We start from the raw sequence: 20,305 nt of genomic DNA on the forward strand, positions 1-20,305 counted from the left end.
GGGGGCGGAAGCGCGACTCGCAAGGGAGCTGAACAAGAAGGCGAGGAGTTGGGAAGCGGAATTGGACTTAATTCTCAGGAGTAAGGTAGGATCGACTGGGTGATGTCACCTGCTGGTCATTAGGTCGTGTAGATCGTGTAGATCTTGTCAAAGTATAGCAGGAGTATCTCCCGGGGGAGCCTGACGCCAGTGTCAATCAGTTGCCCGCTGTGCTTCCTGAGACACTTGCCACAGATCAGCCGGGTCTGCCGTTCCGACCGGTTTGGCCATCACACGAACAGACTGTCGGGAAGCCTTACGAATGCAGATGAGCACTCAACACCCGTGATGACAAACGTGCATGGTCGAAAGGCACAAAGAGCCGGTCTAGATTACTGAGGATATCAGCCACATTTCATTGGAACGTCGATGCAAGACACTCACATTCGCCTTGTCCTTTCCGAACAGCGCGGACCTCAACTCGGGCAACATCTAAAACTATCAGCACCTCAACAATCACCAGCAACCTCCATCCCGAACCACGATCCAACTCACCTTTTCCCGCAGAATCTTGAGCCTCTCCTCGAGCGTGTTGTCCACCTTGATCTTCCCGCCCAATGTACTACCCACCACTCCGCCCGCCGAGTCATCCGGCAGACTCGCGTCAAACTCAATCTTGCACTCCCGGCCCGACATCTCCTTGTATGAGCTGTTGGCGGATTCGGTGGCCTTCTTGATGAGGTCCGTGTCTTTTGGGCGGTGCGCGAGGGTTACGGTGGGCGATAGGAGGATGAGGAGGACCTGGATATTAATATGAGCCTTTTGATACGATGAAGACATCCTTGGCTTGGGAAGCGGGGGAAACGTCCGAGTGGAGTGAGATCAGGTCAAAGCTCACCTCGAGAATGAACGCCTCGAGTGCCTTGGCGTACTTGTCTCCCGACGCCAGCTCCTTGACGTCCTTTCCAGCATCCTCGAAGAGCTGCTCCAAGTGGTCGTTCCTCGCCTGGAGGACCTTTAACCGAGAGCTGTTGAGTGCGGTCGACTGCGAACTACACCGTATCAGCTGACTGCCTACATCCAATTGCCATCGCGAGCTCACATCTTCCATCCAGTCTCGGCTTGCTTGCGCTTCTTCTCGAACTGTTGATCTATCGCGAGGGACTCCTGACGGACAATCTTCGCCTGAGGTCATTAGCTGCCGGTCCGCTTAGAAGCTAAACTTCCAGCCAGCCAAAACGAAGACACACCTTCTCAATGGCGAATTCCTCGTCGGCCTTCACCTGAATCTCGCGAGACTTCTCCCTAGCCTCCTGCGAGATGAACGCCACCTGCACTGATCAGCGTTGCCCGAGCCTGTATGAGCGATAGGCCGTGAACGTGTCAAGGCGAACCGGGACCGGGACCGAGAGGAACATAGCGTCTGTCCGCCCCTCTCTTGCGCGCGCGAACGTACCATCTTGTTCATCTCGCCTTGGATTTCATTGTCGGACAGGGCTCCTGGGCGGGACATCTTGGCTATACTGGTGTTGTAGGGGTGGGTATGAGAGGTATATGGACAAAGGACACAGGTACAGGATGGAACTCTATGACGCTGCTGAATGAGTGGTGGTAATTTGATCCCGTTCACCCAGCACTGCTTGGCTACAGTACTTGCCCAGGTCTAGCGATGGCCGATAGGGTGTGAGCTGGGTGATAATGCATACAAGACTCGGTACGTCTACGCTCAGATCAATGCTGCTCCTCTCGGTCTGCTGGGAGATCCAAGAAAGTTCCCTGGCTGACAGCGGATCCTGACCCGTCCGCCATCATCTGCCGACCTGGAGTGGCACCCCTGCCATGGCGTTCCCGCCGGCCGCCTCCCATTTCTCCATCGCCTGCTTGACCTTGCCCGCTACTTCGTCCGAGGTGGTGTTCTTCCCAAAGGCGTCGACGAACTGGCCGAGGGGGTCCATCAGATAGAAGAAGATACTGCAGAGTCAGCTCCCGGGCTCTTGGGCATAGATAGCAAATGGAGTCAGGCTAGCCGAAGGCTGCTTGAAAGTCCAAGAATCACCTGTGATCCACGAGGTAATCATCTGTCGCCTTGGCGTCTGGCGGTGTGGAGAAGTAGACTCGGTATGACTTGCACGCGCGCTTGACAGAGTCAAAGTCCCCAGTCAAGCCGACCATACGAGGGTGGAAGTCTACCATAATCAGCTAATTCTCGCGCAGGCGGCCGGACTTTTCCCCCTCTCGGCACCATAGTACTCACCTGCGACATACTTCTTCACCTGTCCCACTGTATCCCTGGCCGGATCGACCGAGACGAACAACGGCAGGATCCGCTCCTTCCGCTCCCCATCCACCTTCTCTACCGCCTCGCCCATCTTGTCCAATTCTTCCGGGCAGATATCAGGGCAATGTGTGAACCCAAAGTAGATCAAGGTCCAATTACCGAGAAGATCCTTCTCTGTGAAGGGCTGATTGTCCTGGTTGGTCAGGAGGAAGGGTCCCCCGATTTGCGGTTTGCCTATTGATTTTGTAGCTGACTCCTCGCCTGGGGGGTCAGCATAGTGGTCCTAGCTGAGAGCAGATCTAGCTCAGTGGCCCGGAGTGAAGGACTCACGTCTCCGTGCTTGTACTTTGGCCTTCTCCGATTCAAAGTAGAAGTACAGTCCGACACCGGTCACCAGGAACACGCTTGCCGCTTTCCACGTGAATGGCTATCGGTCAGCCATGGTCCGCTTGTCCACTACATGGCTCCAGGTCAGTAAACTTACTCCTACAGCGGCCTTATCTCTCGCCCTTCCCCCGTCGTCCGCTCCACCAGCATACCCTCTCTGGAAGACAGGCTGAGATCGGGCGAGACCGGTTGAAGGTCCCGCTAGACTCCGCGATGGAATCGGGGTAGCTCTTTTAGCTAGAAGCGATAGAGCTCTTGTTGATGATCTGAGGGCGGTCATGGCAGCTAGGTGAGGCTTGAGTCGTACAGCGTGAAGATGTGCGAAGTGAAGGCTTCGCGCGCGCGAGTTGCAGGTCGATCCTTGCTGAGCCAAATCCATTACGTTACCGCTGAAATTTCAGCCCTTGGTGCAAACCTTCACCACCTCAGCACCACCTTCATCCATCGTCTCTCTCAACTGCACCGACCAGCACGATCGGTCTAAGCGACACCCTCTGCTCTGCTAAGCCTAGCCGATAAGAAGCAGGATGAATAGAAATCATACGGCCGCCCCGGCCATCGGCGGCTCGTGGGAGAAGCTGAGCCCGCCACTGACCCCGTGGATGTGAGTCCTTTCATCTTGCTCCTTGCTATCACGACGGCTGACTTTGCAGTATGGACGTCGTGAGGTCGTCAGGCTTCACAAATATGACGCCTGTTCAGGCTGGTACGATCCCGCGTGCTATCAAGAACCAGGACTGTGTAGTCGAGGTCAGCTTCTTCACCCCGCCGCAGGAAATGTTGCGGACTTCAGCTGACTGGGTAGGCTGTCACTGGCTCAGGCAAGACTCTCGCTTTCGTCCTGCCCATCCTTGAGAGACTGGCGAGAAGTGACAAGGTGTACAAGAAAGGAGAGGTCGCAGCCATAGTCATTGCGCCAACAAGGTCAGCCCCTCTTCCTCATGCTCCGCAAGCGCCTTATTGACAGTACCAGAGAACTCGCCTCACAGATCCACAACGTCTTCCATTCCTTCCTCGCTTCCCTCGTCCCTCCTTCTGCTTCCTCACCTATCGCCTCCTCCTCTCGCTCCCCATCGCCCCCTCGCGAGGTCATCGAGGCCCCTTACTCCCTTCCATGCCTAATCACCTCGGGTACACCGACGCCATACGAGACCTTTCTTGCCCTCTCCTCCAACATCCTCATCGGCACTCCTGGTCGACTCGCCGCTTTCCTCCTGTCGCCGCGGGGCCAGTCTGTCGTCCGCGTGTCGGACCTGGACTGTTTGGTCCTGGACGAAGCGGACCGACTGCTCTCCTCACCTGATCATCGGCGGGATGTGGAGCGCATCATGCGGCATCTACCAAAGCAGAGGAGAACGCACCTTTTCTCGGCGACGATGACGGATGCGGTGGAGGAGATGATTGGGCTGGGGTTGAGGAATCCTGTCAGGATTGTGGTCAATTTGAAGGATAAGAGGACTGGAGAGGAGGCAAAGGAGCGAAGGACGCCGATGAGGTGAGCTTGGCGAAGACCTCAGACCTCTGAGACGTCGGATTTAGCTGACAAGTATAGTCTGCAGAACACCTACCTTATCTGTCGACATGCAGAGAAGACACTGCAGCTCGTCAGGCTGCTTCAGTCCGAATCGAGCAGATATGAGGCGGCGAAGTATATCGTTTACTTCTCGACCTGCGCAGCCGTGGATTACTTCTACCGAGTGAGTCCATCTATACCTCACCTCGCTCGTAATACTGACGATCAGATACTATCTGCCATGCCTGCCCTTTCCACCTTCCACCTTACTTCCCTACATGGCGACCTCCCTCCCCGCGTGCGCGAGACTGCTCTGAAGAGCTTCACCACCCATCCTTCCTCCCACCTCCATCCTGCCGTTCTACTCTGTACCGACGTCGCCGCCCGCGGAGTCGACTTTGCCGACGTCGACGTCGTCATCCAGTACGACCCACCCACGGACCCCAAGACGTTCAGCCACCGTGCTGGCCGGACAGCTCGGGCCGGACGACAAGGGAAGGGTGTGGTCCTTCTAGCTCAAGGTCGGGAAGAGGAATACGTCGACTTCCTCCTCGCTCGGAAGATCCCTATTGCGCCCAAAGCGTACCTCAACGCTCAACTTGAGGATTCGGATCTACCAGACGTAGTCGATTCGGGGGCGATAACCATGCGCGACTCGATCCGGAAACAGGTGATGAAGGATCGGGAGCTGCATGATCGGGCGGCCAAGTCGTTCGTGTCGGCTTTGAGGGCGTATACGAAGCATGAGGCGTCCTTTATCTTCCGGCTGGCGGATCTGGACTTTCATAATCTCGCGACTGGGTTTGGTCTGCTTCGACTGCCGACGATGCCGGAGATCAAGGACTGGCGGAAACGGAAGGAGGCGCAGCGGAAGGTGGTGGAGAAGAAGCGGGAGGCCGTGGAGGTTGTCGAGGATGTACAGGACTTTCTATGGGAGGATGCGAATGTCGACGTGAGTTGAAGGAGCCCCTTCGAGGTCAGTGCTTAGCTGACACCTCTAGTGGGACACTTACGCATATGCCAACAAGACGCGCGAGACCGCCCGCCTCGCTGCGTTGGAAACCAAACGTGCTACCCCCATCTCCGAGGACGTCCAGAAGAAGCGCAAGATCCGCGCCGAGATGCGCGAGTCGTGGTCGGAGCAGAACGATAAGCGGGCGCGTAAAGAGGTGAAGAAGGAGAAGCGGGAGAAGCGGAAAGATGAGATCTGGGCGCAGAAGCTTGCAGAGGACGGAGGGGTCGAGGTGGGCATGGTCGAGCGGTTCAAGAAGGAGAAGGCGGCGGGTCAGGTGGAGCGTGAAGAGCAAGAGAGGGAGTACAAGTTGTTGAAGCGGGAGGTGAGGGTGGAGAGGGGTGGGGGAAGGGTGAAGGCTGCGGCGGCTGGAGGGATGTTTGATGGGTTGGATTGAGGGTACATTGTATGTTGGTTGCAATTGTATCTATCTACATGGCTGCAATAGCGTTATCCTTCTATCCTTCTTCCCTGCCCAATCACGTCCAGCTCCAGCTCCATCTCCTGCACCACCTCGCTCAGTATACCCGCCTCCCACCTTCCCCACGCGAAGCCCAAGTAGAAGGATGTCGCCCCCGCCGCGCCCAGCAGACCTCCCAATACCGTGAATATCGGCTGGATGTACGACTTTGGCTGCCACGCCGAGCCCACCGATAGCGCCACCAGCGCTACTATACACACGGCAGACATGCGCAGGTGCAGCCGTGCGGCTCGCTGAGACAGGATGGCGTAGTCTGAGATGATGCCCGAGGCGCGCCTGATAAGGTCCGGTGTCGAGAGGGATGAGGGGGATTGCTGTTGTCTCTCGGGGGTAGATGGGGAGCCGGGAAGGTGAGCGAGAGCCGGTGTGAAGGTGTAAGGCGGATCGTCCTTGTCTGATGCTGCCGTCGATGTCCAGGCCGAGGAAGAAAAGGGGTTGGACGTTGGCCTCGGCTTGCCAATCTCAAATGTAGCATATAGGCCAGCGTGGTCCGAGTAAGAGAACGCCTTCCCAGGTACCAGGTCCGTCAAGACCAGCTCGCACTTGACACAGTGCAGCTCTGGCCCTCTTCCCTCCTCTTCGCTATCGCCCCTCTCCCGATCCCCACTTCTCGAAGTCACGCCCCCTCGCCCATCCGGCTGCCGATAGAAAATATAGTCCAGCCGTTTCCCGCCCTGCGCCCGAATCTTCTCCGAGATGTTCTTAGCTGCTGACCAGGTGTTCAGTGGCGAATCGCAAGACATGCCACATTCGCTCATCGCAACCTCTGGGGAGAGGGGGAGGTTGTCGAGCTCGTTTGCGCGCGGATGTGTCTGGAGGAAGGAGTCGGTCATTTGGGCGTGGGAGCGAAGGAGGGAGATGGGGATTGAGTCGGGTTGGGCGTTGAAGTCGCCCATCTTCTTATTAGCTATTTACGCCTTCTTCATCCTCCCCATCTCGGGAGGGGTAGATAGTTGGCGATGGAGTGAGGACTCACAGCCATGACATATCGACCTCTTGCTGCGCCGTCCCGCACAGCGTTCGACAGCTGCCACGCCTCGCCTATCCTATGCGCTTGCCTCGTGTCGGGTGCTTGGTCGCCTCCGGCGTGCATCTACAACATCAGCCCAGCCTTCATCCCGGTGAGATCTGAGCGAGCTCACGTGGGTCGTCCAGATCTCCAGCTCGCCCAATATCGGATGAAACACCCCCACGTTCGCCGCTGCTTTATTGACAAAGAAATCTCCAGCTATAGCCTGCTGTGGGGTACCCGATAGATCATATGGCATGACTCGCGCCGAAATCAGTGGGAAGCGAGTGAAGATGGCGAGACCGGATCCCAGTGCTCCCCTGTCTTGTCAGCTAATCAACCTCTAGCCATAGAGTAACAGAGATGACTTACGAGTTGAAGAATCGAGCGTAGGGGAGCGTATGTACCACCTCATCCCGTATCAATTCGAAGTCCTTGTACACCCAGCACTCCTGTAAGCAGACGATGTCATAGTTCGACGAGGCGAGGTGCTTTGCGATAGCCCGGATCCGGGCGGCTCTTTCTTTTGCGATGATGGCTAGACCCCTAGCTTCTGATTAGCAGCGATCCAAGAAGATCAGGCGACATAGCTTCTCAAACATACCAGACGTTGAAAGACAGGACTCGGAGGGTCCTGTCGGTCGAGGCAGAGGCAGAGGCAGAAGTGGAGGCGGAAGAGCCGAAGCCAGTAGATGAGGCTGTCGTCATTGCTCGCAAAGATTGCCTTGCAAGAATGCCTTTTAAGCAAGCTGCGAGCAGGCAGTGAAGTGGTGGGTTGGTGTGGAGGGATAGAGCAAGTCCGATGTAAGATTTGGTCGAGAACAAGGTTCAGAATGACGAAGGTCGATGAGGTGATGAGGAATGTGGAGCTTCAGTCAGCCCTCGACAGATCTGGCAGAGGCAGGCAGAGGCGGCAGGGGCTCGAAGCTTGAAGCCGGAGGTCCCAGGTGTAGCCAAGGTGCACCATTCTACTTCTAATTCACATATTTCAAGATCACCTAATGAGCTACAAGGATCGTTCCCAACGACGACATCGGACTGACAAGCGCCATCTGTCCCCGCCTTAACCCCTCCCGATCGCCACCTCATTCCAAAGGAGCTAGCCCTATCCACCCTCTTCATCCTCATCCCCCTCTTCACCCTCCGTACCCGCCTTGCGTTTCTGCCTCGTTGGCAATCTAACATGCTGGCTCGCAAACAGCCTCGTGAGCTCCGTGGTGGGAATAACACCCGGAAACTTCTTGGCCGAGCTACTTCAGTCAGCCAAGGCTCATTGGATTTACAGGTCAAGACTTACTGTACTGAGAAGGGATCGCTGATTGCTTGCGCGAGAACGGCAGAACCATCACCAGGTTGCATCTGCCCACCCAGAAGCCTACCGCTATCAGTCAGAGTATTTCGACGAGTACAAGCAAGAATGCACTTACGATGATAAGTCAGACAAAGAGAACTTGAGCCGGAATGTCCCCTCTGTCCGCACGGCGAGGTCGTGCGTAAAAAAGAACAACCCCTCATTCCCGTTCTCATCTGTCAGGCGCTGACAGATGGCGCAGACCGAGCCGACGAGGACGCGCGAGAAGTTGCCGCCGCCGGTCGGTGTGGAGCTGTCCTCCTCGTCCTCTGATTCTTCTTCCGGCAGGGAGGTAGCCAATGGAGCGGGCACGAGGCCAGAGGTAGAGCGAGAGGCGGGGGTATTCCGAAAACGACTCGACGTAGGGTGGCCGGAAGTAGACGGTCGGACGGGCAAGACTGAGTGCTCGACGCCTCTGCTCCAAGCCTGACCGGACGATGCGGGCCGAGGCGTTAAGGGCGCGAATTGGGGACTGGTCATCGCCGCCAGTGAGGAAGTACGAGGAGGAGGCCAGCCGGTGATGACTGGACGTTCCCGCTCGGCCCCGTCCGACGACGTGGACGAGGTGTTCCACGTGGATGTAGACGTCCGACCGAAAGAGTAATCGGTAGCTTGCCGACTCGACTCGGTCGACCAGGATGGGCGCGAGGCATTCGTCGTCCACTCAGAGGTAGACGTGCTTGGTCGACCGGTACCGTACGAGGTGGTCGTCGTGGCCGTTGTTGGCCTTCCAGACGAGTCGCGGACGGTATGGATGGTCATGGTAATTGGAGAAGCTGGAGGGAGATTCTCGGTGATAGTAGACAGAGGTGGTAGGTGGATAGATCCGCTGCGGGGCGTAGGGCCGGTGTGAAGTGGGCGGAGGGTAGAGGACGGGGCAGTCAGGGGTCGAGGTGAGTTGAAGGCAGCGAGTGGGGCAAGATGATAGTGATGACTTGGTATTGGACTTGACGCCGGACGGGGCTGCGAGTAGTCTGGGTAGGATGGAACGGGGAGATGGTCTTGGATCTGCACTGAGCCGGTCATGCGTGTATGCGGAGATGGACCGGTCGACTGGCCCGCTGGGATACGGGGCAGCGGCGCTTCTGCGAGATATCAGTATAGGCTGGACTAGCAAAGGAGTTAGCTTACCGGACCAGCCCCAGCCGGTGGTGGGGTAATGAGACGTGAGCGGCCTATCCGCTGTTGTCGGTCTCGAAGTGGTCTCTGCTTCCACCATTGCCGGAGTGGCCCCTGGGGCTGGGAGAGGGGAGACCGGACGTCCAGCCGAAGAGGATGACGGGTGCATGACCACGTTTCGCTGCTGTGTCGAGTCGGCGGACCATAGATCGACCATGACCATCAAAGTGTGTGTAGGTATCTTACTGTAAAAAATCAGCGCCTTTTTGGAAGGCTATTAGTGAGATAGCTGACTCTGGAGGGACAAGTCGTCCTGATGCTGTGCGGATGTATAAGCGCAATATCGGAGGAGGCGAGAGCGGACGCCGATCCTTGCGGATGTCAGCCAAAAGCGGCAGAGAAGGTGTTAATCTGCTCACCTTGTCTCCAAAACCACATGCTCGCGCTCGCTGAGGATGCTGTATCACCACTAGCTCATATGACCTATCGATCAGCTCTGACTCTCCCCTTCTCAGGCAGAACTAAACATACCATCCACCGGCTGATGAATCCTCCTCTTCGTCCTCCTCACTCCCACTGATGTCCTCGCCGTCGGCATCGGCATCAGCCGAGCTTTGACCTGAGGGGCTATGCGACGGTATCCTGCGCGGCTCTGATCGAAGTCTTGACGGCCCCGGTTCCGCCGACTGATCGAATAAGGGTGTCGGCGAGGGTCCGACACGACGGCGCTTCGATCTCGGGCTATCTTCCTCCTCCTCTGCGGGTGGAGATCGGTGATATGATGGCGAGCCGGACATACCAAGGACAAGGTCATCCGGATGATAGCGGTGGCGAGATGCGAGGACGTCAAAGGTTTAGATCGATCACCAGACCTTGTGAAGGGCGGTTCGAGGAAGAAGAAAGGATAGCGAGGTGTCCTGATCCATCAGACTGGGCTCTTACTTCGGTCGACCATCCGTCACTAGCCTGCGCCAGCCGCCACGAACGACGCCACCCCAGCCGTCCCAACACACTGGATCTCAAACTTAACATCAAAATGAGTGGGGGGAAAAGGGCGCAACCTAATCACACCCCTCGTGCCTGACTTACCAAGATCAAGGATCGGGAGCGTACCCTCCGTAACCAAGCAACGGGTGCTGCTGAGCGATGATGCTGACGTAGAGCTTGCCGATGCCGCGGTTAAGACCAAAATGTCGAGCCACCGTTGATCGACGTTCGAGATGTACGGCTCGTCGTCAGCGGCAGGGGCGCAGGAGCGCGTGACCCGCGCGAGACCCGTCCTTTATTTATGGGTATGAAGAACCCTCCTTTCAGATCGTGCCAAGGAACAAGCTCCAAACAGGCTCGAGGGGAGTCCGTTAAGGAGATCCAAGGGGACAGCCCTCGATATTCTACAGCGATCAGCAGAGTGTAACGCTTAGATCAGCTATTCCAGCCCGAGCCAGGCTGCATGCGGTACCCCTCCTCTTGTGTACACCCACCTCCTTCCCGCCCGCCCCGTCCTTCTGCGCTCTCCTCATCCCTTCGCGATCTGCTCGGCTCCGCCCATGCGGTCTTCCAAACATCCCCATCTACATGCCGACACAATCGGAGCCGCTCGGAAGCGGCTGCTCCGAGATGAGGGGAACGCGCGCAGAGCAGGCAGAAGCCACAGCGACTCACCTTGAGATTTTGGGTTCTGTCAAAGCTGGGTAAGAGCAGCCGGACGCAGGAGGTCAGATGCTCTCGCCCATCTACGATATCAGTAGTTTGCATCTGCTAGGAGCTTCGGCATGTCGGGCACCGGGCATGTGCGACAGGCACGGAGGGCGCTCAGGTAGTCAGGGAATGCAGGGAATGTCAAAGGAGGGTGAGCAACTCACTGAGTTCGTATTCGGAACAAGTGGCGAAAGTGCTATCGTCCTCACCAGCGACTGAGCCAACCTGCAACCTTCTGCTGCATCAGCACGGTGATACTACTATCCCAGCTTATGCCTCGCTCTCCACAAGACAGGCTGCGGCAGCCTCAGGAGTACACAAGGGGTCAATTTCGAAATATACTGCCCGCTTACCTTAAGGTTTGACAACAAGGAACCCGGTCCCGAACTTAGCGTGTTGACAGCGTGCCGGGGGGATCGTCGTGACGTTCTTGGCTCTTCTGAAGCGACGCGCAGAAGCTCGCTCGGAGCACGACGGCTGTCGATGCCGAAGTTGACCCTGCGACGCGTCTTCTTTGGCGCTAAGATCTGAGGTGATCGGGCGGTGTGCTGCGGGCGAGACCGGATGAAAAATCGATGCTTCTTCGCTGCGAGGAGGTGACTGGAGGTGAGGGGAAGGGAGGGTCGAGAGAGCAGACCGCCTGCTTATGTTGGTCGCGTCGCGATCAGCGATAGATTGGGCATTAGGGGCTCGCCACGCCTCCTCGACTCCACCACACGGGGGCATGACGGTGCTCCGGTCCGTTCGAGGCCGTATGTCGGCGGTTGACTTTCTGGCATCTCCGCCCCGCGGCAAATCATTCTAGCCTAAGAATCAGAGTTCGAGATCTTCAGTCGGTGCCTGCAGGTCGTGCCTTGCACTAGTGTCAGGTGCGAAGATCGCCTTCGGCGGAGACGACAGGCACCGTTACGGTTATCTCCGATCAGTTGACGCGCTGGCGTTGAAGGAGCTGGGCAATGAGCATATCATCCTCCGACCGGCGAGGCCGGGCAATGGTAGGCGTCGACAAGATTGCGAAGTAGATTCGATTGACTGCGGTATTCTCCAAAAGAGAAAGGTGGGACGATGGAAGACCCAGGAATGGAATCTGAGGGTGTGGGCTGGATGAATCGATGATGCAAGCCGGAGTGGCCGGATGCTGATTACTTCAGCGAAGTCGCTCTGGATCCTGGACGCCACCACGCCACCATGACACCGGTGGCGTTTCACCTTGAGACGCGTATTGCGCTATGCCCGAAGAGGGGGTGTTTCAAGATGTTCCACAGTCCAGATGGAAGCGGGCCAGATCCTGCCAGATCCCGTGTCGAGAAAGGCTGTGTCCAGAGAGCGGAAGGTACGCAGAGACTCGTAGGCAGGATGCGTGCGTATCTCAAGGGCCTATGGAAGCTAGATTGTACATGCACAGACCAGATTAAATGCTCGCTCGGCGCACCTGCGGTGATGGATGGCTCACGACTAGCGCGGGAGAGGAGGGGTCGCAGTCGCCACTGCAGCCCGTATTACAAGAGCGCCATATTTCCTCTAACAATCCGGTGCGGCGGGACCTTCCCTTCCCCTGTTTGGAGCGACCTCGCCACCTACCCGCACACTGCTCGCGTGTGCATGCATCGTTTCCCCTCATGCATGCGCTCACGCAGCCTGCCTAAGCGCCCGATCAAAGAACAATCTGCGCACGGACCCAGCTGTTCGGACCGCCACATTCGGAAAATTGCCTGATGCGGCAACGTTTCATCCGGGACCTCCCGCCTCCCCGCATTTGCCCTCCCCGCGCTGCTTCCCTGTCTCCCCGCTGTCCATCTATCCCTCATTCACACATTACCCCCCATTGTCCTCGACTCCTCGGGGCATTCATCACGCAGACAATGCAGCCATAGCTATGGTGACCCCTCTAGCCGAGACCGGCACAGGCTCGTACTTCGCTTCCGAGCGGTAATGATAGGTCGCTATGGAGAACGCGGGAATGACTTGATGAAAGTATCCAGGCGCCTTGACTTCGGGAACAATGGGTAGCAGACTTGCTTCAAGCCATCGGGACTCGGGCGAGCTAATAGGTTGTCTCAGCGACGCCCCTGTAGTCCGAAGCCTTTTGTGATCTGCAGCAAGGAAGGTTTGAGCAAGTATATAGTCAGCTGATGGCATCTTGTCCTCCTGACCTCCCCTTCACACTCCTACTCGGCTACTCTGCTTCTATCACTCTTTCCCAGTCTGACCTTCCCACTCCTCACCCATCCCTCAGCCCTCAGCCAACCTCCACCATGCGCATCTCCAACTCCAACGCCATCTCGGCGCTCTCCCTCGTCGCCAGCGTCCTCGCTCGCCCGACGGGCGACTTCATCTCGGTCCTCACTGGCGGTCCGCAGGCCGCACTCAACATGCCTATGGGCAGGACCGCTGTCTCTCGCGCCGATATGGAGGAGATGGCCCGACTGGCAATCGCTGTCAAGTGAGTACCGGTATCCGCGCCCATCCCGCGGAGCACAGCTGATCCCTCAGTACCGCCTACTGCCCCATGGACCGCTTGCTCCAGCCTCACCCCACCGCCGAAGTCTCCTCTCCCGGTCGGCACAAGCGCAGCCACACCCCTATCCGACATGCCTCTAGCATCGTCATCTCCAGCCAGGACCCCGAGTTCGCCTCGCAGGCCGAAGAGGTGGATATGAACTGTGAGTCCAGCCTGTACGGTAGAGCACGGGATTTCGCTGATCGATCAGGGTACATCTCGCACACCCCCTCCACCCAAACCCTTACTCTCGCCTTCTCCTCCCTCCCTTCCACAGACGACCTCATGGACCTCCTCTCGTCCTCCCCCTTCCCCAACGCCACGCTGAACGACAATTTCGTCGAGCTCCCCACCTACCTGTTCCCCGAGGACAGCGTTCCCTTTGATCCCTCCCCGGCGATCCACCACTCGTACCTCCCCGCGCTCGAGACACACGGTACCTCTGCCCTGCTTGCCGTTCTGGACCTGCTCGAAACCCCTCCCATCCCCATCCGCACCAACCGCAACGTCCTCCAGAGCTTCATCAACTCGCTCTCGCGCCACCCGGAACCCCTCGCTGCTAAGCCCATCAAGCACGTCGAGGTCGTCGGACACGGTCTCGGGGCGAGCATGGCCCTCCTCGTCTCGGTCGCGCTCCACCTCGAGGTCGCTGGACCCGCTGCAGAGTCATACGCCAACCCTCTTTCCCCGGTCGGCATCTCCGCTACCCTCTTTGGCAGCCCCCGCGTTGGCGACGAGGTCTTTGCGGCCTGGGTCGATCAGCTCCAGATCGAGTCCCCGGAACTCCGCATCAACCGCATCACCTCCTACGCGGACACCGTCGCGCATCTGCCCGCGCGCCACCTTGACCTCGTCCACCCCTCCATTGGCGAGATCTGGGTCGGTGCAGACCCGCGAGTGGCGTACGCGTGCAGGGGAGAGTCGGAGGGAGAGGCCAGCGAGGCGTGCAGCGCGAGCATCCCATTGCCCAAGACGAGTCTGTTGGACCATGCGGGGCCGTTCGGGGGTGTTTGGATCGGGCAGAGCAAGTGCAGGAGGTCAGGCGCGTAGCGGGGCTTTTGATCGGTTCGTTGTAAATCTTGGGTTTAGGTCATGCAGCATCCGTCAAATTCTGCATTATACTGTCAATATCAATATGGTCGACTAGATTTCACCACTTTCTGCGCAGCTGGGAGTGCTGGATCTATCGCCCTGCCTTGTCAGCTTGTCACTGTTCCAGCTCAGACTGGACTGCAACTGAACTCACCTGCCTTTCCCTTTCTCCAGCCTCCGCTTATCCTTGGTTCCCTGACTCTCGCCCGAACTCTGACTATTCTCCAGACTCTCTGCGTTTCCCAGCGCCTTCCTCTTCACAACTCCCGTCCCCACCTTCGCCTTGTCTTCCGGCACCCGCCTCTCGGTCATCAACTCCACGTCCCTTTCCCGCGCGTCCGCCTTGCCAGCGCTCGTCGTACTGCTGCCGCTCGGTCTTGACCGCTTGATGTCCCGAGCATCAAATGGTTTCAGGCTGGCTTTTGGAACATTCGACCCCATAACTGCTATGGGCCGCGTATAGTCCGGTATGGCCGCTTTGTGCGGAACGAAGCGACGATGGCGCTGTGGAGTAGCTTGCGCCGGTGTCGCTTTCGTTGCTGGCTTGGGTATAAGGGCAGGTGTAGGACGGGAAGTGTCCGAGATGGTGGCATCATGAGGACGTTTCGACGGTACTGAGATCTGATCGGAGCCTAGGGTGGCTCTACGCTTAGCAGCGGGCGCGGATTCCAGCGGCAGTGAGATCTTGGAAGAAGACGCGACTGTGTTGGGGAGGGATTGCCGGGACTTGGCCGATGGTACGGTTGTTGTTGAGGGCGGGGCTCTCTTAGCTGCTTTCTGTACCTGAAGGAGATCAGCTTGGATCCCTGTCAGACAACTCGGTGACTCACCTGAGTGCCTAGCGTCTGTGTCTGCGGACCAGCTACTGGCTTGACAGGAGCGGTCGGATCAAACATCGCCTCGAACGCCTTGGCATCCTCGACCACCTTCTCTGCAGCTTCCAACATCCGTCGACCGATTGCACCGGCGTCTGTCATTTCGCCGAGTAGACTAACGAGGGATGGACGTGGTCTCCCAGCCCTAAACGGAATCAGCGCCGCCTTACAGAAGCGAATCGCGTCGAGGGACGTACAGGACTGAGTTGTATAGATCATCGCACCAGCCTTGCGTCTCGTCCCTGTATACCTCCAGCTGTAGCCACTGCTTGTCCGTCATGACCTCGATGTACAGATTCGCCGCTATCTGACCGTCCTCTGTGGCAAGTGTGGATCGCTCAGGGAAGTACGTGTCTGCAAGCATGAAGATCTTGTCCGGGGAGACCTCCGTCATAGCTATCAACTGGGCAAGGTGCTGCACAGTCAGCTCACTATTCAGCTGTTGTTACTCCGGCACAGTACGCACACGTTTCCGCAGAGTCAAGGACCAGAGTATCATCGCCTCCGCCTTCTGTTCCTGGCAAGTCCATCCCGTCAGGCGCTGCACCTCCCTGTCCGTCAGAGCGCCCCTAGCTGCCCAGTCCTCCTTCGCTATCCGCAGCTGGGAGAGCTCGGGTGCGATGCGCATTTGAGCTGCCAGTGCCTGATATGCTTCCGCTATGATCTTCCGGGAAATGAGCTGGATATGGGCGTATATCTCGAGCGCGATCGGAAGCTTGAGCCAGAGGATATCGGGGAGGAGATGGTCGCGTAGAGCGCCCAGGAGGAGGTCCGGGCTGACTGGGGCGTCCGTGCTCCCCTGAGCGGTTTCGGGAGCGTCGGAAGCGGGCATGGGCACGACTCCTTTTCGGGCAAATGCGTTCTGTATATCAGGTCCGCTAGATAAGCGAGGGGGAGAGCAACAGCTGAGTCAACCAGCGACGCGTTTTGATTTTGTAAACAAATTGAGGTCCGTGCGCTGATCAGCCCGATATCGGTGGTCGGGTGGCTGGTCCTGGCTGGTCGAGCTCTTGGACGCAGCCGCTGGATGCTCTCACGCTTGACGACAGGAATGTGATGAGCGTTAGAGAAGCGCCATCACACCGAGTGATCACTCATGCATTGTCTAGGAAAAATGCAAAATCCAGTAGGGGGAGACCTTGCCTTGGCGCACAGGTGACACCCGTCCTGAACGGTCCACTCAGATCTGCCAACAAGTCGGTAGTGGTATAAGGCCTTCACTTCCTCCTGTCCTTGTCCTCCCGGTAAAGTAAGGATCAGCATGTCGATGATGCCCCGCGCTAAGTGATAAGTCATGCCCGACTCAAGGCGTCATCCGAATTCCCGGTGAGTACCGATGTGCGAAAAGTATGTGAGCGTGTTTCGGATTCCGAACATCCAGTTAGTCTGAGTGGATATCACTGAGTCAGTATAGCTCAAGCTATGTCAGTAGCCGAAAGAACTTGCAGTTCGCGAAATGCTTAAACCTAAAGATCGACCAAACCCCCTTGCTCCACCGCCTTCCCCTTCCCTCCCCCTGTCTGCCCCACACCGCCCCCCGCCCCGCTAGACCTCCACGCATCCGCCTCCCCACCCAGCGCATTCTCCCTAACCAGCCCCTGGGTCAAATCTCGGGGCTCATCCAGATCATCATCATCCTCCAGACTAAACCTGCCCGCGAATCCATCTTCCTCATCCTCCTCCGCCTCTGCTGCACGGATATGGCTGTACCCTCTCCTTTGGCTAGACCGGCGCCATCCGAATCCACCACCGCTTGGCTTTGAGGTGTTGGTACTCGCAGATCCGAAGCCCCCGGAGTTGCCGGGTGAGCGGCCGGGGAGGTTGATTCTAGGCAGAGACAGGGAGGGGAGGGAGTGGGGGATAGGGAACTGCTCGATCCCTCGTCGGCCAAGGTAGAGACGGTTGTAGAATGTGTGTCCGAGGAACCAGGTCAGGACGGCTACCAGGAGTCTGCCTTGTCAGCTAACGCCTTCTCGACAGGCCTCTCCTGGTCGACGCGAGTCCCAGCTTACATGGAGCCAAAAGCGATATAATGCCCCTTCTCCAGCTCCGTCTTGGACGTCGTAGGGCACGCGACGTGCGTATGCCACTCAAAGAAGAACTGGCAGTGGTTTGCCGGGTCACCAGGTGGGAGCGCAGCGACGAGGACGGGCTTGCCGGCTGAGAATTCGTTTGGGTTGCAAACAAACTAGAGGGTAGGCAAAAGTTCATCTAGGACCCCTCGTTATCATAGCACTCACTCGTACGGCGGATGAGGCAGCTGTGAGCGGGTTCAATGGACACGCCGAGCCCATCTTCATGTACATCATGGGCTGCTTTGTGCTTTCTGAGAGAAGCAACGTCGAGTTGAACTGTCTGTCCCGTCAGCCTTCCCCCTCATCTCCTTCTTTTCACATCAGCGGTGACTACATACCCGAGCGAGAAGTCACCCCGATCTCTTGTCGTGTATCCACCGACCAATTCTGGATCATCCACCTTGTACAGCTCCCCGACGACCGCGCGGCACACGTTCAGATTATACTCTCGCTCCCCGACCGTCGCTGTATAGTCCGACTTGGCGGATGAGAGAGACGAGAGGTCATAGTGCGTCCCGTCATCGAGCGTGAGGGTACAGGGGTGGTGGCATTTGGCCATTGTCGCTATGGGGATATGAGATAAGGTCAAGAGAAAGAAGGAGTCGCAGCTGCAGCAAGACCAAAGTGGATATCTTTACGGCATCCGCCGCGTCATTATAATTAATCGCCACCCGCGGTCGCCTAGATCAAGATGTCTCAGTCAACTGCGCCATATCTCTCCTGCCCATAAACGTATCGTCCTACATCCGCCCTCAGATAAGCACCATGTCCGCCTCACGAGCATCCATCAGTCTCCTCCGAGCTCTCCGCACCGTCCCGGTCCTCCCGCGAGTCGGACAAACAGCGGTATCTCCCCGGCTATTCCTGGCCCGATCCCTGCACTCGACCCCCGCCCGACTGGCCTCAGAGGTCCCTCAAGACCCCTTAGCAGACCCCAAGATCCAAGCATTCTATGAGAAGCTGCGGAATCACCAGGGCGCGGTTGATGCCATGATGGCAGTGGCGAAGCTGATGGAGTCCAAGGGTGGGTGGGCATCCAACTCTGTGTGGACCTCGTCGTGCTAAGGCTAATGAAGACAGGATACGCGACGGATCGGCCGCCTAGTATGATGGAGATGGCCAAGCTGAGTATGGACAAGGATATGCGTGCAGCTGGACAAAAGGTGGGTTTGACCGTGACGGTGAGCTGGAAGAGTCCCGGGACGTAAGCTGACGGCCGCATAGTTGATGAACGAAATGAAGGCTGCTGGGGTCGAGATGAAGCCTGAGGTATGCTTGCTGCGGCTTTATCTTTGAACCCATAGCTGATACCACAGATGATGCAAGCTATTTTCAGCAAGGTGAAGCCTTGATCAGGCGGAGGCACCGAGTGATGTAGAATCTGTATTCTTGTCCTCCGGCATTCGGAACCTGGGACAAGGGAGCTTGGAGCTTTTCGATAAGCAATTCGCGTCGTCATGTTCCATGTAGCAATATGTAGGGCGTCCTGATTGCCGTCTAGGTGCTCTGACCGACAGTCGTTCCTGCTGGGAGCATTCGCTCGCAGATCTGAGTGACTTGCCTCGCAAACTCCTCATTCCTCAATTTCATCTCACATCGTCTGTACCTCATCTCCCGTGCGCGCAGAGACTTCATGCCCCTGGTCAGCTATGACTCGTCCTCATCCGACGAGGCCGGTCCCAGTAGCAAGCCCCGTACCGCATCGCCGGGGACCGAGATAGCCGTCCCGCCGACGAACAAGAGGTAGGCAATCCCTCTGCCCCCCCGGGGTCCATCGACCAAGCTTATCCGATGACAGAAAGCGCGGACTACCAAAGCTGCCTTCTACATTCGATACGAATAGTAAGCTGGCTAACTCTCGCTTTCTGACAAGCGGAGCGCGGCCGAGCTGATAATCAAAGATCCCAGGGATGACCCAACGCAGCATCAAGGCCGCACGCGATCTCGGCCGTTCGTACAGGGCGAATACAACGCGCATGTCTATATCTCTTGTACGCCTCCCAATAGCCTGGAGATGGTATGAGAAGAAGAGCGCTGATCATCAGTACCGCTTCCGCATGGGTTGAGACGTGTCATTGGAGAGATCACCTCTCTTGCGCAAGAGCTATGCCCGGGCCACGCGATTCACTCGCTTATATCGACATCAACGGCGGGAATTGAGCCTGCGTCTGCGACCGCTGCGCTTGTTCCCTCCGCCGAGCAGCAGCCCCGTCCTCCGATCTCGGCAGACAGGAAGGACTTCCCACTGCACGTCTCCCTCACTCATCCCCTCCCACTCCGCCAATCCCAGCTCATCAGCTTCCGGGATGACCTCCGTACTGCTCTTCGACGATCAGCAGGAGCCATCACCGGTACCCGGGGCCTTCGCCTGAGCATAGCGGGCGAGGTCGTGGGCTTCGTCAATGGCCGCAAAACAGGTGGAGAGGGAAAAGGAGGACGGGCGTTCCTTGCGGTGCGCGTGACTGCCGGATCGAAAGAGGTCAGTCCTTGCGGAGCCGGACGGATCAGTATCCTGGCCGAAGAACGAAGCTGACGACGTGCAGCTCGAGCGGCTCCTCGACCAGGCTATCCATCCTATCCTCTCCAAATTGCACCTACCGCTGTACCACACGAACCCCCAGTTCCACGCATCTTTCGCTTGGACCCTGATCGATCCTGTCTCTGCGCATCCGGCGTCAGATTCGCCGGACTTTCCTCCCTCGACTAGCGGAGCCGGCCCGGACGCAGACGTATCGCTCGACGACGCCGAGCTGTCACCCAGCACATCCGAGGCGAGTACGGGCGAGACCCCTTTCTCGCCCGAAGTGCTGGCTCAGTTATCAGAGAAGTTCGGCAAGGCGATCCTGGCTGCACAGCCACAAGGCGGATGGGAGGTAGATCATCTAGAGCTCAAGCTAGGCAAGGAGGTACATCTACTACCTCTTCGATAACGCTAC

At 57.7% G+C, this 20,305-nt stretch overlaps 10 protein-coding genes across 10 annotated transcripts; 4 read left to right on the plus strand and 6 right to left on the minus strand.

The window, feature by feature from the left end:
• Positions 1–67: 67 nt before the first annotated feature.
• On the minus strand, positions 68–1,492 carry MKK02DRAFT_40830 (vacuolar ATP synthase subunit E; the record flags this gene model as incomplete). The annotated part of the gene is made up of 7 exons (XM_053091289.1): positions 68–109; positions 424–471; positions 535–780; positions 878–1,031; positions 1,082–1,164; positions 1,230–1,310; positions 1,436–1,492. 7 exons carry the CDS (start codon positions 1,490–1,492, stop codon positions 68–70), a joined length of 711 nt encoding a protein of 236 aa, XP_052942303.1.
• A 295-nt stretch (positions 1,493–1,787) lies between these two features.
• MKK02DRAFT_20127 (putative mitochondrial inner membrane protein) lies at positions 1,788–2,924 on the minus strand (the record flags this gene model as incomplete). The annotated part of the gene is made up of 5 exons (XM_053086202.1): positions 1,788–1,950; positions 2,036–2,165; positions 2,234–2,518; positions 2,588–2,684; positions 2,742–2,924. The coding sequence occupies 5 exons, from the start codon at positions 2,922–2,924 to the stop codon at positions 1,788–1,790; spliced, it is 858 nt and encodes a 285-aa protein (XP_052942304.1).
• Positions 2,925–3,171: 247 nt separating this feature from the next.
• On the plus strand, positions 3,172–5,566 carry MKK02DRAFT_40832 (putative ATP-dependent rRNA helicase; the record flags this gene model as incomplete). Its single annotated transcript, XM_053091290.1, has 7 exons — positions 3,172–3,248; positions 3,298–3,394; positions 3,450–3,568; positions 3,618–4,139; positions 4,197–4,341; positions 4,387–5,109; positions 5,159–5,566. 7 exons carry the CDS (start codon positions 3,172–3,174, stop codon positions 5,564–5,566), a joined length of 2,091 nt encoding a protein of 696 aa, XP_052942305.1.
• A 53-nt stretch (positions 5,567–5,619) lies between these two features.
• On the minus strand, positions 5,620–7,367 carry MKK02DRAFT_40833 (inositol phosphorylsphingolipid-phospholipase C; the record flags this gene model as incomplete). The annotated part of the gene is made up of 5 exons (XM_053091291.1): positions 5,620–6,546; positions 6,627–6,743; positions 6,793–6,979; positions 7,032–7,205; positions 7,264–7,367. The coding sequence occupies 5 exons, from the start codon at positions 7,365–7,367 to the stop codon at positions 5,620–5,622; spliced, it is 1,509 nt and encodes a 502-aa protein (XP_052942306.1).
• A 397-nt stretch (positions 7,368–7,764) lies between these two features.
• MKK02DRAFT_40834 (velvet factor) lies at positions 7,765–9,926 on the minus strand (the record flags this gene model as incomplete). The annotated part of the gene is made up of 7 exons (XM_053091292.1): positions 7,765–7,909; positions 7,957–8,034; positions 8,087–9,095; positions 9,142–9,374; positions 9,424–9,500; positions 9,549–9,612; positions 9,661–9,926. 7 exons carry the CDS (start codon positions 9,924–9,926, stop codon positions 7,765–7,767), a joined length of 1,872 nt encoding a protein of 623 aa, XP_052942307.1.
• A 3,156-nt stretch (positions 9,927–13,082) lies between these two features.
• On the plus strand, positions 13,083–14,377 carry MKK02DRAFT_40835 (uncharacterized protein; the record flags this gene model as incomplete). The annotated part of the gene is made up of 3 exons (XM_053091293.1): positions 13,083–13,270; positions 13,321–13,490; positions 13,539–14,377. The coding sequence occupies 3 exons, from the start codon at positions 13,083–13,085 to the stop codon at positions 14,375–14,377; spliced, it is 1,197 nt and encodes a 398-aa protein (XP_052942308.1).
• An 80-nt stretch (positions 14,378–14,457) lies between these two features.
• On the minus strand, positions 14,458–16,126 carry MKK02DRAFT_40836 (uncharacterized protein; the record flags this gene model as incomplete). The annotated part of the gene is made up of 5 exons (XM_053091294.1): positions 14,458–14,518; positions 14,574–15,202; positions 15,250–15,439; positions 15,492–15,709; positions 15,761–16,126. 5 exons carry the CDS (start codon positions 16,124–16,126, stop codon positions 14,458–14,460), a joined length of 1,464 nt encoding a protein of 487 aa, XP_052942309.1.
• A 634-nt stretch (positions 16,127–16,760) lies between these two features.
• Positions 16,761–17,928, minus strand: MKK02DRAFT_30322 (mannose-6-phosphate receptor binding domain-containing protein; the record flags this gene model as incomplete). The annotated part of the gene is made up of 4 exons (XM_053088022.1): positions 16,761–17,244; positions 17,307–17,482; positions 17,535–17,649; positions 17,708–17,928. 4 exons carry the CDS (start codon positions 17,926–17,928, stop codon positions 16,761–16,763), a joined length of 996 nt encoding a protein of 331 aa, XP_052942310.1.
• Positions 17,929–18,134: 206 nt separating this feature from the next.
• On the plus strand, positions 18,135–18,721 carry MKK02DRAFT_40838 (uncharacterized protein; the record flags this gene model as incomplete). The annotated part of the gene is made up of 4 exons (XM_053091295.1): positions 18,135–18,393; positions 18,450–18,532; positions 18,594–18,638; positions 18,686–18,721. 4 exons carry the CDS (start codon positions 18,135–18,137, stop codon positions 18,719–18,721), a joined length of 423 nt encoding a protein of 140 aa, XP_052942311.1.
• A 281-nt stretch (positions 18,722–19,002) lies between these two features.
• On the plus strand, positions 19,003–20,299 carry MKK02DRAFT_40839 (uncharacterized protein; the record flags this gene model as incomplete). The annotated part of the gene is made up of 5 exons (XM_053091296.1): positions 19,003–19,112; positions 19,168–19,211; positions 19,271–19,360; positions 19,415–19,848; positions 19,913–20,299. 5 exons carry the CDS (start codon positions 19,003–19,005, stop codon positions 20,297–20,299), a joined length of 1,065 nt encoding a protein of 354 aa, XP_052942312.1.
• Between the last annotated feature and the right edge of the window lie 6 nt (positions 20,300–20,305).

This window comes from Dioszegia hungarica (genome assembly GCF_025882075.1).
Source record: "Dioszegia hungarica strain PDD-24b-2 chromosome Unknown MKK02contig_25, whole genome shotgun sequence".
Classification (NCBI taxonomy): Eukaryota; Fungi; Basidiomycota; class Tremellomycetes; order Tremellales; family Bulleribasidiaceae; genus Dioszegia; species Dioszegia hungarica.